Below are 13,972 nucleotides of genomic sequence, written 5' to 3'. Positions count from 1 at the left end.
ACCACTTTACCCGAAAAGTGAACTTCCAAGAGCCCTGATGGCCAGCAGGAAGAATCTTGAAGAGTGGATACAAGAGGGAAGTTACTGCGCATGTAGGCGGTTAATATATATGTGCTGGGAAATCTGATTCTGAGTAAAAACAGTTTCTGGGAGTGTGCCTGGGTATGTCAGTAGGTTAAGGGTCTGACTCTTGGGTTTGACTCAGGTCATGATCTCACAGGTGGTAAAGACCAAACCCCACACTGGGCTCTGTACTCAGCGGGGAGGCTGCTCAGGCTTCTCTCCCTTTGCCCCTGTCCCCACTCGCGCACACACATGTACGCACACTTGGTCTCTTTCAAATAAATAAATAAATCTTTTAAAAAAAAGTTTCTGGGGGACTGAAGAAGGCAGTAAACTGATAAACATGTTATCTCCAGAGTGATCAGGAGGTCAAGCACCTGAATCTACAACAGAAAAATGCTAATATTTTGGAGGCAAAAAAATTCCTTTGACCTTCACTGAAACTTTGCTCCTGGAAAATCTGTCTGACAAGATCAGAGTTAGTAAGTAAGGCTCATCAATGGAGACACTTGAAAGGACCTGATTAATGTAAAGTAATGAGGTAAAGCTATGGTTTCTTTAGCATGAAGACTCTCGCTCCAAATGCTGGCTGTGTGGTAACTTCTGAACTGCAATGGCTTTATCGAGCTGAATCATTCTCTGTATTTGCCAGAGGAGGCTCCAGACAAATTTCACCTGTTTCTAAAAAGCAAATATATATTTAAAGGATGATAATTTATCATCAGGAGAGAATGGAACACATACTGGAAATAACTTCCAAAGGAAATGCCAAAAATATCTGAACCATATCAGCCTTGCTAGACTAAAAAAAAAAGTCACCCAAGACAGCAACAATCATTTAGAGGTACAGTCTTTATTTTATTTTTTTTTAAGATTTTTTTTATTTTTATTTATTTGAAACAGAGAGAGAGAGAGATCACAAGTATGCAGAGAGGCAGAGGCAGGCATAGAGGAGAAAGCAGGCTCCCCGCTGAGCAGAGAGCCCGATGCGGGCCTCGATCCCAGGACCCTGAGATCATGACCTGAGCCGAAGGCAGAGGCTTAACCCACTGAGCCACCCAGGCACCCGAGGTACAGTCTTTAAAACCCAGACTGTCAAAAAGAAAGAGGAAAATGAACATCCTTCAGGCTTCTATAGACACTATCCTAACCAACGGACAAATACATGTCAATGCCAAAACTAACAACAGCAATAAAAAGGGAAAACAGGTTTGCAGTCCCACTGAGGTTCATATGGAAGATGTACACACTTGTGAGACACAAACAGCATATGCCGATCAAGTCTCTCTATCTGCTGGGGGGAAATCTGTAGGAAACTGGCTCTCTCCTTCAAGAGACATGAAATTACATAAAAGCTAATTTTCTCAAACATCAATCCAGTCTACAAATATCTTTAAAATGGACTTCCCATGGAATTTACAAGAGAAATCTAAAAATGTCTAAAATGTTATAAAAGGGAAAATATGATTATTCTGCCCCTACTTCTAGAGAGGGAAAAAAATCACTATTACTTTATATGAGTCACTTCACTTTGTAATGTGAAAAATTATAGTCCTTAGCACCGCATTCTTTGAGATGTGATTCAGTAGGCCACTTAGTAATGTCACAAAAACCACTATAATCATGTGGTCTCTGTGGAAATAGGGCTTTTATGTTTAATAAGCAATTACAGCAAAAAAAATGAAAGTCACCTTCTGATCACACATCTGCTCCAAACGTCAAAGATATTGCAAATGTACACACACAGAAACTTGTGTTATATCACCTACTACCTCCACTGTCAAAGTTATCGTATCTTGCAAACTCTCACTTTCACCTGTTTCTAAAAAGCAAATATATATTTAAAGGATGATAATTTATCATCAAAAGAGAATGGAACACATTCTCTCAGTAGCCCATGGTCGATACTATGCTCGAACACAAACCTCAAGGCCTCTTCCTGGAGGTCAGATCGTTAGACCAGACACTAGAAGATGACCCTGACTAGGAGGCTTTCACACCACACTAACATCAATACTCTCAGTATTATTAAGGTAACTGAACAATAACTATAATTAAGCCTTCAAGGTACATCGTGCTTTAAATCTACCATTATCAGTATCCATTAGCTCATGCAAACCTCAACCACTGAGGCATTCAGCTCATTTCATAGATAAGTAAAACTGAAGAATATAAATGAAGCACCTGTCTCCACGACATACATGAAATGATGGACACGGACTCCAAACACACACTGACAACATTTCTATGATTCTCATCACCCAAAGCCCAGCATCATCTCTGATAACTAATCTTACAGAGAAAGAAAGAACAGTCTGGACCATCCAACTCCATTTACCTACCACTCTAGTACAAACAAAATACATTAGGGAGCTAACACATGACTCCTTGGTAGAAAGGAAAGGAAAACTGCAAGCAAGCAAAATTGTAATGCTTGAGTCCTAAGGCTATGCCTAAACCTTCTGCTCAGTGGGATGGAAAAAACAGACTCCATTTCATAAGAATGGCCAAATGACCAGTTAACTCTCTCCTGGCGGGTCTTTAGTAAGTATCCTCCACTGCTGTTGTTTATGCTCTAAAACCTAGGTTAAGAACATACTTCAGGAATAGAAATGGGATAGCCGCAGACCATAATTCTTACATCTGATACACATTCTCAGGGAAAATCTCAAAATGAATGGCTTGGTCCAAGAAAGAATATGGTAAGAAAGCAGAAGTCAGAATCTAAGAAACTTGTTTAAGACACTTAAAACATTCTGTAGGAGGCAAAATTAAACATAAAAAAAGAAAGACAATAGTTAAAAAATTGATACCTAATGGCCAATAATACCCATTTTCTTTTCTTTTCAGATTTTTATTTATAAGGGGTGCCTGGGTGGCTCAGCTGGTTAAGTGTCTGCCTCCACTTCAGGTCATGATCCCAGCTGGGGTAGGGGAGAAGAAGAAGTCTGCTTCTTCCTCTCCCTACTCCCTCCCCCCCCCCCATCTCTCTCTCTCTCTCTAGTAAATGAATAGAATAAAAAAAGGAAAAAAAAGATTTTTATTTTTAAGTAACCTCTAAACCCAACATGGGGCTTGAACTCACAACCTGGAGATCAAGAGTTATATGCTCCACCAACTGAACCAGCCAGGCACCCCAACACCCATTTTCTTATTAGCCTTATTTAGCACTACAATATTCATTGTATGCCAAACATGAAAGAAAAAAGCAAAAGAAACCTAAGAATGTTCAGTGAAGTGCTATTTCTAATTATAAGAAAAACTTTTAAATGACTATCCCCAGAAAAATGGGTAAGAAATTATTTGATAAGCAAATGGGATGTTATATAGCCATTAAAATGCATATGTGTATGTATATTCACATACGCATATATAAAAATACAGAGTAATTTGGGAAAATGGTTAAGAATCATGTTAAGTATAAACAATGGGATAGTTCCAAATCTTCAAAATTACAAACACATGAAATATATAAGCATGTGGATAAAGAGATCATTCAAAATGAACACAATTAACACTTAAAATTTTAGGAATTAAAACTGGATACCTTGTCATGGCCTTACAAACTAAATTTTGACGCAGCTTCATCACAAAAATAGTGACAAATCACAGTATTGGTTAGTACTAAGTAATGTGTGCAGGAATTATCTCTGCGAATCTCCCCCATCCACAAAAATTCACCTTAAAGGAGTGATGTGAGAGACGTAGGAATGTGGTGAGGATGATGGTTTATACATTCTTTTCTGTTTTTTTTTTTAAGCTTAAAATGTACTGCTATATTCTACAGAAAAGAAACTTGATTTAAAAGTACAAAAATAGGGACAACTGGGCGGTTCAGTGGGTTAAGCCACTGCCTTCGGCTCAGGCCATGGTCTGGGGTCCTGGGATTGAGCCCTGCATTGGCTTCTCTGCTTGGTGGGGAGCCTGCTCCCCACCCCCACCCTACCCCCCACCCCCGCCTGCCTCTCTGCCTACTTGTGATCTCTCTGTCAAATAAATAAATAAAATCTTTAAAAAAATAAAAAAGGCACAAAAATACACTTTGAAATATAAAATCAGTACACTCAGCTTTTAAATTTAACATTACTATTTCCTACTACAGTGATATCCTCAGGCTCAGTGCATCACAGACACTCTGGCAAAATTTGTGATGATAAACATGTAGGGGATAGAAAAAAATATACACACCAGGTCTCAGAAGAAAAGGACAAGCCATCTCCTGACTCAATTATCATGACAAAGGTTCTCCCACTGTAGCAATATAAAAGAATTAACTGTGTATTATTTACTGCCTATAAGCGAAAAGGAGAGAAGTATCCAAAATCTTCTCTCCATCTCTTGCTTTAGGGGAAGTCATCTGGACACTGTAAGAAGCCCTATAAAAAGGTCCATATGAAGACAGAAAACGGAGTTAACTACCATGTAAGTAAGCTTCAAAGTGAATCTTCCATCCTTTGCCTAACCTTCAGATGACTATAGCCCTGGTTAATAGTCGGACTCTAATTTCATGAAAGACTCTGAGTCCAAACCATCCATCCAGACAAGCTACTTCTGAATTCCTGACTCACAACAACTGTGAGATAATAATTACCAGTTGTCTTAAGCTGCTAAATTCTGGTGTAATTTGTTACACAGCAGGAGATAACTAATACATATGTAACTGATTGGTATGTAAAAGTAATCAATGGCAGGACTCCCCCTTCACATCAGATTTAACATCCCATAAACAGAACAAGACAGACAAGAGAGGTTCCGAAATTGGTTACCTGTACAATTGGTGGAGTTGTCTGTGAATAGGGTGATGTCACACCATAGACAGTTGGGCAAGTCTGTCCTTGATAATATATGGTTGCTTGAGACTGTGCAGGAGAATACTGCTGCTGGACACTGACTGACTGTTGGTTTGAATCCCAAACACCATAATTCTGTCCTTGGACTGGGCCTGGGGCTGGCACTGGCAAGACGGTGACGCTGGAGTCTTGATGTACCACACCTTCACTTTGGGCCACATACTGTGAACTGGAAACTTCCACAGGGGCTGCCACATGGGGCACCACTGGCACAGGTGGAGGGGCAGCAAGAGGTTCTGTAGAATGTCCCACCAAGGGCTGAGAATGATCGTAAGGAGCAGGAGAACACACGGGGTCCATGTTGGGTGTGGGAAGGAGCACCTTCCCAGCATTAGGGTTGCTGGGATCCACATAGGCCTGCATGGGATAACCTGGTGGGTAGCCGGCAAAGGGGTGATGAGGGGCATTGTAAGCAAGAGAGTCATAGGGCAGTGGAGACGTCATTCCCAGGGTCTGCATCTGCTGCTGCTGTTTCTGAGCCTCCCGCTGAGCCACCTCTTGCTCAAATAACTTCCGACGCTCCTCTGTAGAAAGTTTATTGCGGTCTTTAATTCGTACTTTCTTTTTAGAAGTTGGTGTATCATATCTAGAAAAAAAAAAACAGAGCATCACAAATGTTTTTCCCTAAATCAAGAACATAATCAAAGCATTAATAAAGGTATGTCACTCAATACTAAACCATTAATCACACCAAATCCAATTTGGCATTGGTTAAAAATCAGTCAAAATTACTTAAGGAATCCTGCAGATAGAAGAGAATCTCAAGAAAACATTTAGAAGAAAATAGTAACTTTTTAAAAAAAAATATTTTATTTACTTATATTTAACAGAGAGAGATCACAAGTAGGCAGAGAGGCAGGCAGAGAAAGGGGGAAATAGGCTCCCTGCTGAGCAGAGAGCCCCATGTGGGGCTTGATCCCAGGACCCTGGGATCATGACCGGAGTCGAAGGCAGAGAGGCTTTAACCCACTGAGCCACCTAGGCACCCTGAAAATAGTATCTTTTATCTTTTTTTTTTTTTAAAGATTTTATTTACTTATTTGACAGAGAGACAGATCACAAGTAGGCAGAGAGGCAGGCAGAGAGAGAAGGGGACACAGGCTCCCTGCTGAGCAGAGAGCCAGCCCAATGGGGAGCTTGATCCCAGGACCCAGAGATCATGACCTGAGGGGCCAATAACCTCATCTTTATTCTCAGATTCTAGAACTCCAAATTAAATATACATATAATATTCTAAAAATATTCTTTACACTTGCATAGTTCTCTATACAGTTCTAGGTTTATAAATTCTGAAATTAAAACAAAATACACTAACAAAAGCTACAGAATTCGATGTCTGTCTGACCACATGCATTCATGACAAATTCAACAGAGAGCAGTTCAGTGAAGGCTGAGAATGCACACTGAAGAGTATGGAGAGTTACATTCAGCTCCTCATCTCTGTGCAATACCAAATATAATAGATTTTACTGCTAAGCCTAACGCCCTGTGATGGTTTTGACAAGGCCTCCTGGAAACCATCAGCTCTAACATTCAAAGAGAACTGAGGGCTTTTCTTTTATTTTTTTTTTAAGATTTTTAAAATTTATTTATTTGACAGAGAGAGAGAGACACCGTGACAGAGGAACACAAGCAGGGTGAGTGGGAGAGGGAGAAGCAGGCTTCCTGCTGAGCAGGCAGGCCCATGTGGGGCTCAATCACAGAACCCTGGGATCATGACACAAGCCAAAGGCAGACACTTATCAACTGAGCCACCCAGGTGCCCCAAGAACTGAAGGCTTAAAAGAGTTTGTTGTGAAGTTCTATAGAGTGAATCAAACTTCTGAGAAAGTGCTCTTTGCAAAAATTTAAAAACAACAACTAATTTCAAGAGGTTTCATTGCAAAAAAACATCTAAGAACAGCTTCACGGACAAGGGCAAAACATTTATCCAAACAACAAAAAACAAATGGTCTAAAAAACTCTTAAGCTGAAAGTTCCTTTAAAGTGTTAATGGGGGGTGCCTGGGTGGCTCAGTGGGCTAAGTCTCTGCCTTCGGCTCAGGTCATGGTCTCAGGGTCCTGGGATTGAGCCCACATTGGGCTCTCTGCTCAGCGGGGAGCCCGCTTCCCCCTCTCTCTCTCTGCCTGCCTCTCTGCCTACTACTACTGATCTCTGTCTGTCAAATAAAAATCTTAAAAATATATAATAAAGTGTTAATAGGATGGTAGTATCCTTAACTGCCTGGCAGAAACAAATGCAATTAGTCTACAGAAGAAAGCACCTTAAATCCAAAAATCTAGGCTTCAGTGAATTCCCATAGATCAAATTCTAAAGAACATGATGAGTTTATTAAAAAAATAAAATTATAAAATTATACATATACCTATATAATCAAATGAGAGGAAGAAACCCACAAAAACTGGTACTGGAATTATCTGACACAGACTATAAGAGACATTTATGTTTAATGAAATAAGAGGCTATTAAAAATATTACTAAGGAATGGGACCATAAAAAACTATCAGGTAGACTTGAAAAACCACCTCATGAAACATCTAGAAAGGAAAAAGAGTGGAAATTAAAACTCAATTATCATATAAAACTGAGCATGCACATACCTGACAATTCAACAATTCTACTCATATTCCCAAGAGACCCTATTGCATATGTACCTCATAATTAGACAACAACAGCACTATACTTAACAGAAAAATCCAAATGCCTATCTACATTTTACAACAAAATGTTACATAAAACAATGAAAAGGAATAAACTGATACATACAATTGTGGATAAATCTTAGCAATACAACATCAAGTGAAAACAAAGTACCCTCAAATTAAACGCAGAAGAGTGGCCTTTTCATAAAGTTAAAAACTAATATATTATTTTAAAATATATATTAGAGGACATAAAATGGTACTTTAAAAAAGGAAAGCCAGGGTATAATGAACACAGGAAAAAAGACAGAGGCATCTCAAGTAGTAAAGGCAGGGGATATATAGATACATGGTATGGTTAAGCAAGAGATCAGATCTGAAGAGAATTAGTAACAGAAGACAATCTTCAAATTCAAAAAGCTCAATGAATTTCAACCAGAGAGAAGAAGAAATTCTCATATAAACACAGGGTAGTGATACTGCAGAACACCAAATAAAAAGAGAACATCTTAAAAGCAGAACCAGAGAGGGGCGCCTGGCTGGCTCAGTGGGTTAAGCCTCTGCCTTTGTTTTGGGTCATGATCTCAGGGTCCTAGGATAGAGCCCCACATGGTGGGGGGGTGTCTCTGCTCAGCAGGGAGCCTGCCTCCCCCCACCCCGCCTGCCTCTCTGCCTACTTGTGATTTCTGTCAAATAAATAAATAAAATCTTTTTAAAAATAAAAAAATTTAAAGAAGAGAAAAACTTTAAACTCAACAAAACTTCCTTTAAAAAAATGAAGAGTCCAGGGCGCCTGGGTGCTCAGTGGGTTAATGCCTCTGCCTTCAGCTCAGGTCATGATCCCAGGGTCCTGGAATTGAACCCCGCGTTGGGCTCTCTGCTAGGCGGGGAACCTGCTTCCCTTCCTCTCTCTCTCTGCCTACCTCTCTGCCTATTTGTGCTCTCTGTCAAATAAATAAATAAAATCTTTTTGTGAAAATGAGAGTCCATGTTCACATAAAGACTCATACATGTATATGTCTTACACTTATACATGTTGTGTAAGACACAACAGCCACCTGGAAACAATCCAAATGCCTATCCACTAAGGAATCTGTAAACAAACTCTGGTATACCTACCCGATGGACTACCATTTATTAATAAAAAGGAATTACTGGAACACATAAAAACATGAATGGATCTCAAACACAATCTGCTAAGGAAAGACACATCAAATACTATCTAGAGTATGATGTCATATATACATGACATTCTGGAAAAGACAAAACCAGTGGGTCAAAAAGCAGGGCAGTGGCTGGCTGCCAGGAACTATGGGTAGGAGAAGGGGACTGCCTACAAAGAACTCAAAAGAATTTTCTGAAGTGACAGAAATGTCTATATGATGACTGTGGGTGGTTACTTAATTGCATGCATTTGACAAAAGACACTGAATTATATACTTAATATTTCTGTAAGTAATTTATACCTACTGATTAAGTAAAGCTGATTTTTAAAACTGAAGGTAAGCAATGCAAACAAGATTTTTTTGACAAAAACTGAAAAATAAGATGAACAAAAAGTCACTAAACAAAATCTTCTAAAGGAAGGTCTAAGGAGAAAGAATGGAGAACAAAGAAATTGACAAATGTAAACAAATTAGTAAGTTTGTGTACACATAAAAAACTGACAATAACGAATGGGACGAAGCAACAAGAAATTACAATGCTGGACAGCAGCAGCATATAATCTGAACGATCAGAGTATCCTAAAGTACAAATGTTGTCAGGATATTGGTTAGCTTTAGATTTTAAGTGAAACAACCAGTTAAAGAAATGCCACAAAGAATTAAAAAAAAAAAAATTAAATCATCCATAAAGCTATTTATCTATCAGACACAGAAAAGTTAAAAGTAAAAGGAAGGAAAAAATACATTATCAGTTAAATCCTACCAACAGGAAGATAGCATACTTCTATTAACATCAGATTAAATAGATTCTAAAGTAAGTCTCAATAAAATTCTAAGAGCTGGTATAATATAAACTGATTAATAGCAATTAATTTTGAGATTTAACAAAAATTAATTTTAACACATTGCAAACCATAACAGTATCTAGAACTAGGTTATGATAAAACTGCACTATCAGGGTACCTGAGTGGCTGGGCCATTAAGTGTCTGTCTGCCTTTGGCTCAGGTCATGATCCCAGGGTCCTGGGATGGAGCCCCACATTGAGCTCCCTGCTCAGTGGGAAGCCTGCTTCTCCCTCTCCCACTCCCCCTGTCTTTGTTCCCTTTCTCGCTGTGTCTCTCTCTATCAAATAAATAAATAAAATCTTTCAAACAAAACAAAACGAAACTGTGCTATCAAAAGAGTAGTTCAAATAGTACTTAGGGAGAAATTTAAATCCTTCAACACTTTACTTTGAAGAGAAAAATGCTGAAAATTAATGAGCTAAAAAATCTCAATTATTCCAATTAAAAATTTATAAAAAAATATAATAAGCCCAAAAAAGTGGAAGAAAATAAAACATGACTAGAAATCAATTACCCACTCCCCTCAAAAAACAAAACACTGTTATTCTGTTATTTGTACTGGAGGCACTGCTAGCAAAATAGCAAGAGCAAGGCAAAAGAACTAGAAAGGAAAAACAAAAATTTATATGATGGGGATTGTTGACAAATACAAAAACAAAAAGGGAAAAACCCCTATACTTTTGAAATATCTGTCAGTTTCTATGTGGTCACCAAACATGAGATCAATGTAACAAAAGTCAACTGCGCATCTACATACCAGCAACAAGCTGAAAATGTAACCAAAAATTAAGGTTCTCAGAAATGAATATACCAAGATACCTAAGTCTGCAGGAAACTATAAACAAATGAGATTAACAAAAAACTCAATATTTAAAATATTAAAGAAGACCTAACTAGACAGAGCATATCTGAATACTCAGTTTGAATATAGGAACAGAAATACTCAAAAAACTGTTAAAGATGTCAAGTCTCCTCAGAATCACCTTGGTGAGGGGGTGGGGTGGAGAGGGTAGGAGAAATCTGACAAGCAGATCCTAAGGAGAACAAGTCTCAGAAAAAAGAGATGACATCCCAGAAGATCAAGCAGGGGTTTGCCCTACTTGCTATCAAGACTTAATATAAGCTACAGTCACATTATGAGCCCCAAAACAGATCCTTCCATATATAAAAGCTTATTAGAGAGAGACAGTGTTGCAGATCAAGGAGAAAGGACAGGCTTTCAAGTAAATGGTGCAGAGATAACTGGGTATTCACTTAGAAAAAAATGAAACCATATCCCTACCTCACAGCATACATAAAAATTAATTCCTTTTTTTTTTTTAAAGATTTTATTTATTTATTTGACAGAGAGAAATCACAAGCAGATGGAGAGGCAGGCAGAGAGAGAGAGAAGCAGGCTCCCTGCTGAGCAGAGAGCCCGATGCGGGACTCGATCCCACGACCCTGAGATCATGACCTGAGCCGAAGGCAGCGGCTTAACCCACTGAGCCACCCAGGCGCCCTAAAAATTAATTCCTAATAAATTAAGCACAAGAAAAGAAGAGAGTATCATCACCTCAAGTACAGGGAAGAATTTCTAAAACACAGCACTAACCATGAAGAAAACATACATGTGATGTAGTCAATTACACCATAATTAATAAATTCTATATATCAAAAAGACACAAAGGAGTCAAAATATAAGTTACAAACTGGGAAAAAATACTTGCAAAAATTATTACCAAAGCAGAATTATATTTAGAATATAAAGAACCCCTAAAAAGTAAATCCTAAACTCAAAAAGATAAAAACTAAACAAAGAGCACCTATTAAAAGACACTTCACATTAGAGGAAACAGGGATGACCAATAAATATATGACAAGATGTTCGATCTATTTAGCTATTAGGGTAATGCAAATTAAAATCACGATGAGGGGTGCCTGGGTGGCTCAGTGGGTTAAAGTCTCTGCCTTCAGCTCAGGTCATGATCCCAAAGTTCTGGGATTGAGCCCCACATCGGACTCTCTGCTCAGAGGGGAGCCTGCTTCCTCCTCTCTTTCTGCCTGCCTCTCTGCCTACTTGTGATCTCTGTCTGTCAAAAAAAAAAAAAAAAAAAAAAAAAAAAAAAACCACGATGAATTTACTATTACAAACTCTGACAACCCCAAATTAAAAATTCTGACAACTGCATTATATGAATGCAATACTTCATGTTTTCAAAAAAATAAATTTTATTTTATTTTTAAAAGTTTTTTTTATTATTTGAAAGAGAGAGGGAGGGAACACATAAGCAGCGGGAGGGGCAGAGGAAGAGGGAGAAGCAGACTCCCAGCTGAGCAGGATTAGAGTGAGGGACTGGATCCCAGGACCTTGAACCATGACCTGAGCTAAAACCAGACGCTTAATCAACTGAGCCACCCAGGCACCCCCCAAAATAAATTTAATTAAAAAAAAACTTCTCTGGAATAAATGTTTTTTAGTACCCAGTGGGTCACCATGTGGCTTGTTTTTCTACAAGCATGGCAAAGACAGCCTCTGACACAGGGATCAATCAGCATTTTGACTGATCCGCACAAGACTCATTAGAAAACAAAGTTCTGGCTTTAGAAGAGTTACCATTATTCTTAAAGAGTTATCGCCAACCAATCTCCACTCCCCTTTAAAGAACCAATCTTTGGCTCCTCAAATAGCATTTCAATGTTATCAAGTAGAAACCTAGTCTTCACTGTCAAAAGAAACTCTATTTCAATATTTATCAGTAAAGTTTTATACTCACTCATCAAGAAAACATATTTATTCCAAAACCTCTTGGTGCCCAAAATCAGAAGTATTGACTTGGGAACTTTTTGACTGGCTCAGAAAAGAGAGTAACTCACACAGGCCACTTACCTGTCATCTGGCCTTTTTGTTCCCCGCTCATAGGCAGAAGAAGGTGGTGAGAGAGAGCCCCTTCGTTTCCTTTTCTCTTTATTTTGAGTTTGCTTGTCTGGGTCTCTCTCTCTTGACCTGTTAGGAGTCTTTGGGGCAGCTGTTTGATCTCTGAAGCCAACAGCATCCCTTCCTCGTTCAGTTACTAAGGGAAAAGGGTTTTTAAAAAATTTACTTGGCAGACTCGTCTCCATCATGATAGCATGTCAACTGTATAATACAATTTCTATCCAACAAATGGGTCTATGGACTCTCCTCCCTCAAAGGCCCATCCAGAATTTGGATGAGACAGAAGGTGTTGTGTGTGTGCACGCACTCTATCCTGCAAGTCTCTGCCATGAATTCACTTTTCCACCTTCCCCAACAAAACTCTCAGTCCAAGCCTTCAACATTTCTAACAAGTTCTGTGGAATAAACGCATGCAAAATGTTCCCATTACCTTTAACAGGTGAGTCTGCTTGCAGTTCAATATGTAAAAGCCTTCTACTGCCCCCGTAACTCTGCATATTTAGTTTATGGAAGAGCAGCCTGGCATGTTAAGCATAAAAACCTCAAATGGAAAAAATCTCTTCAATTAAAAAAAAAGGTGTGTGTGTTGGGGGGGAATTAGACAATTTTTTTTTTTTAACTACCACCATTTCAAAAGGAAAATATTTCAAACACAGATGATGACAGGTGATAAATCAGGACATTATCCAAGCCAGAGAGCTACATCTTCCAAAAAAAAAATGCCATTTTCCAACTGAAGGATACTACTATTAACCTTTTCTACTCAGCTTCTTTATCTAGAATGGTCCTCACTCAATTCCACTTACTTACTGTATTCCAAAATACAGTTGGGTCAATACTTACTACTCCCAAAAGTTGTGTATTACTTTTCACTGACCTCACTTCTTACTTTCTTATCCCCTTACGAAGTCTAAATCCCACCACTGACTATTTCAATATAAATTAACTGGTACTATATGCTGCTGCTGTGTTAGCACTGCTACCCTGATTAATCAGATGCCTTTCTTCTTAAGAGAATTTCTTATAAAATACCTCTCACAGCACAAAGCAGATTCACAATAAACATTAACTGCTTTTTCTTTTTCTCACCTCAGAAAAACATGCCATTACTTGTTTTCTTCCCTAGTGGCAGGATTAGGTTTATATCTGCCATTCTTGTGGTTCTTCTGTTGGTGAGCCCAAAGCTCCATTTATTTGCAAAAATTGTTAATCAGTGGCCATGTATGAGCATTTGTCAGTGAGAACAGAACTCACCTCCACACACTAGTAGAAAACGCTTACAATTAGAACAACTGTTGCAGCTCACGGGGTATTAGAGCACAACATCCTTTTGGGAAGTACTACTATCTAATTACTTCTGGGTCTGCCCATGACTACTCTATTTCCTTCTTAAAACAAGGTTCTTTGGGCTAGTATTAACTTTCTTAAAATGCAGCTATTTCTTCAGTATATCCTTATAAAGTAAGAAAAGGAATCATACTAACAGTT

The 13,972-nt window shown here is 38.6% G+C and overlaps 1 protein-coding gene across 5 annotated transcripts in view; it reads right to left on the bottom strand.

Moving 5' to 3' along the window:
• SETD2 (SET domain containing 2, histone lysine methyltransferase) overlaps positions 1 to 13,972 on the bottom strand; it is a 125,840-nt gene that overhangs the window by 24,194 nt on the left and 87,674 nt on the right. For 2 of the 5 annotated variants that reach the window (XM_045080605.1, XM_045080614.1), the window contains exons 14-15: positions 12,437 to 12,620; positions 4,830 to 5,499 (exon numbers count right to left, since the gene is read on the bottom strand). In XM_045080605.1, coding sequence (XP_044936540.1) covers positions 4,830 to 5,499; positions 12,437 to 12,620 — 854 coding nt within the window. Of the gene's footprint in view, positions 1 to 4,251; positions 4,315 to 4,829; positions 5,500 to 12,436; positions 12,621 to 13,972 lie in introns of those variants that run through there. The other 3 variants (XM_045080615.1, XM_045080617.1, XR_006606955.1) reach the window with 3 other exon arrangements.

Source organism: Mustela putorius, unplaced genomic scaffold (assembly GCF_011764305.1).
Source record: "Mustela putorius furo isolate JIRA1106 unplaced genomic scaffold, ASM1176430v1.1 tig00000095_pilon_pilon_pilon, whole genome shotgun sequence".
Taxonomy (NCBI): domain Eukaryota; kingdom Metazoa; phylum Chordata; class Mammalia; order Carnivora; family Mustelidae; genus Mustela; species Mustela putorius.
The sequence above is the reverse complement of the archived record's forward strand: the minus strand, read 5'-3'. Positions and strand labels throughout refer to the sequence as shown.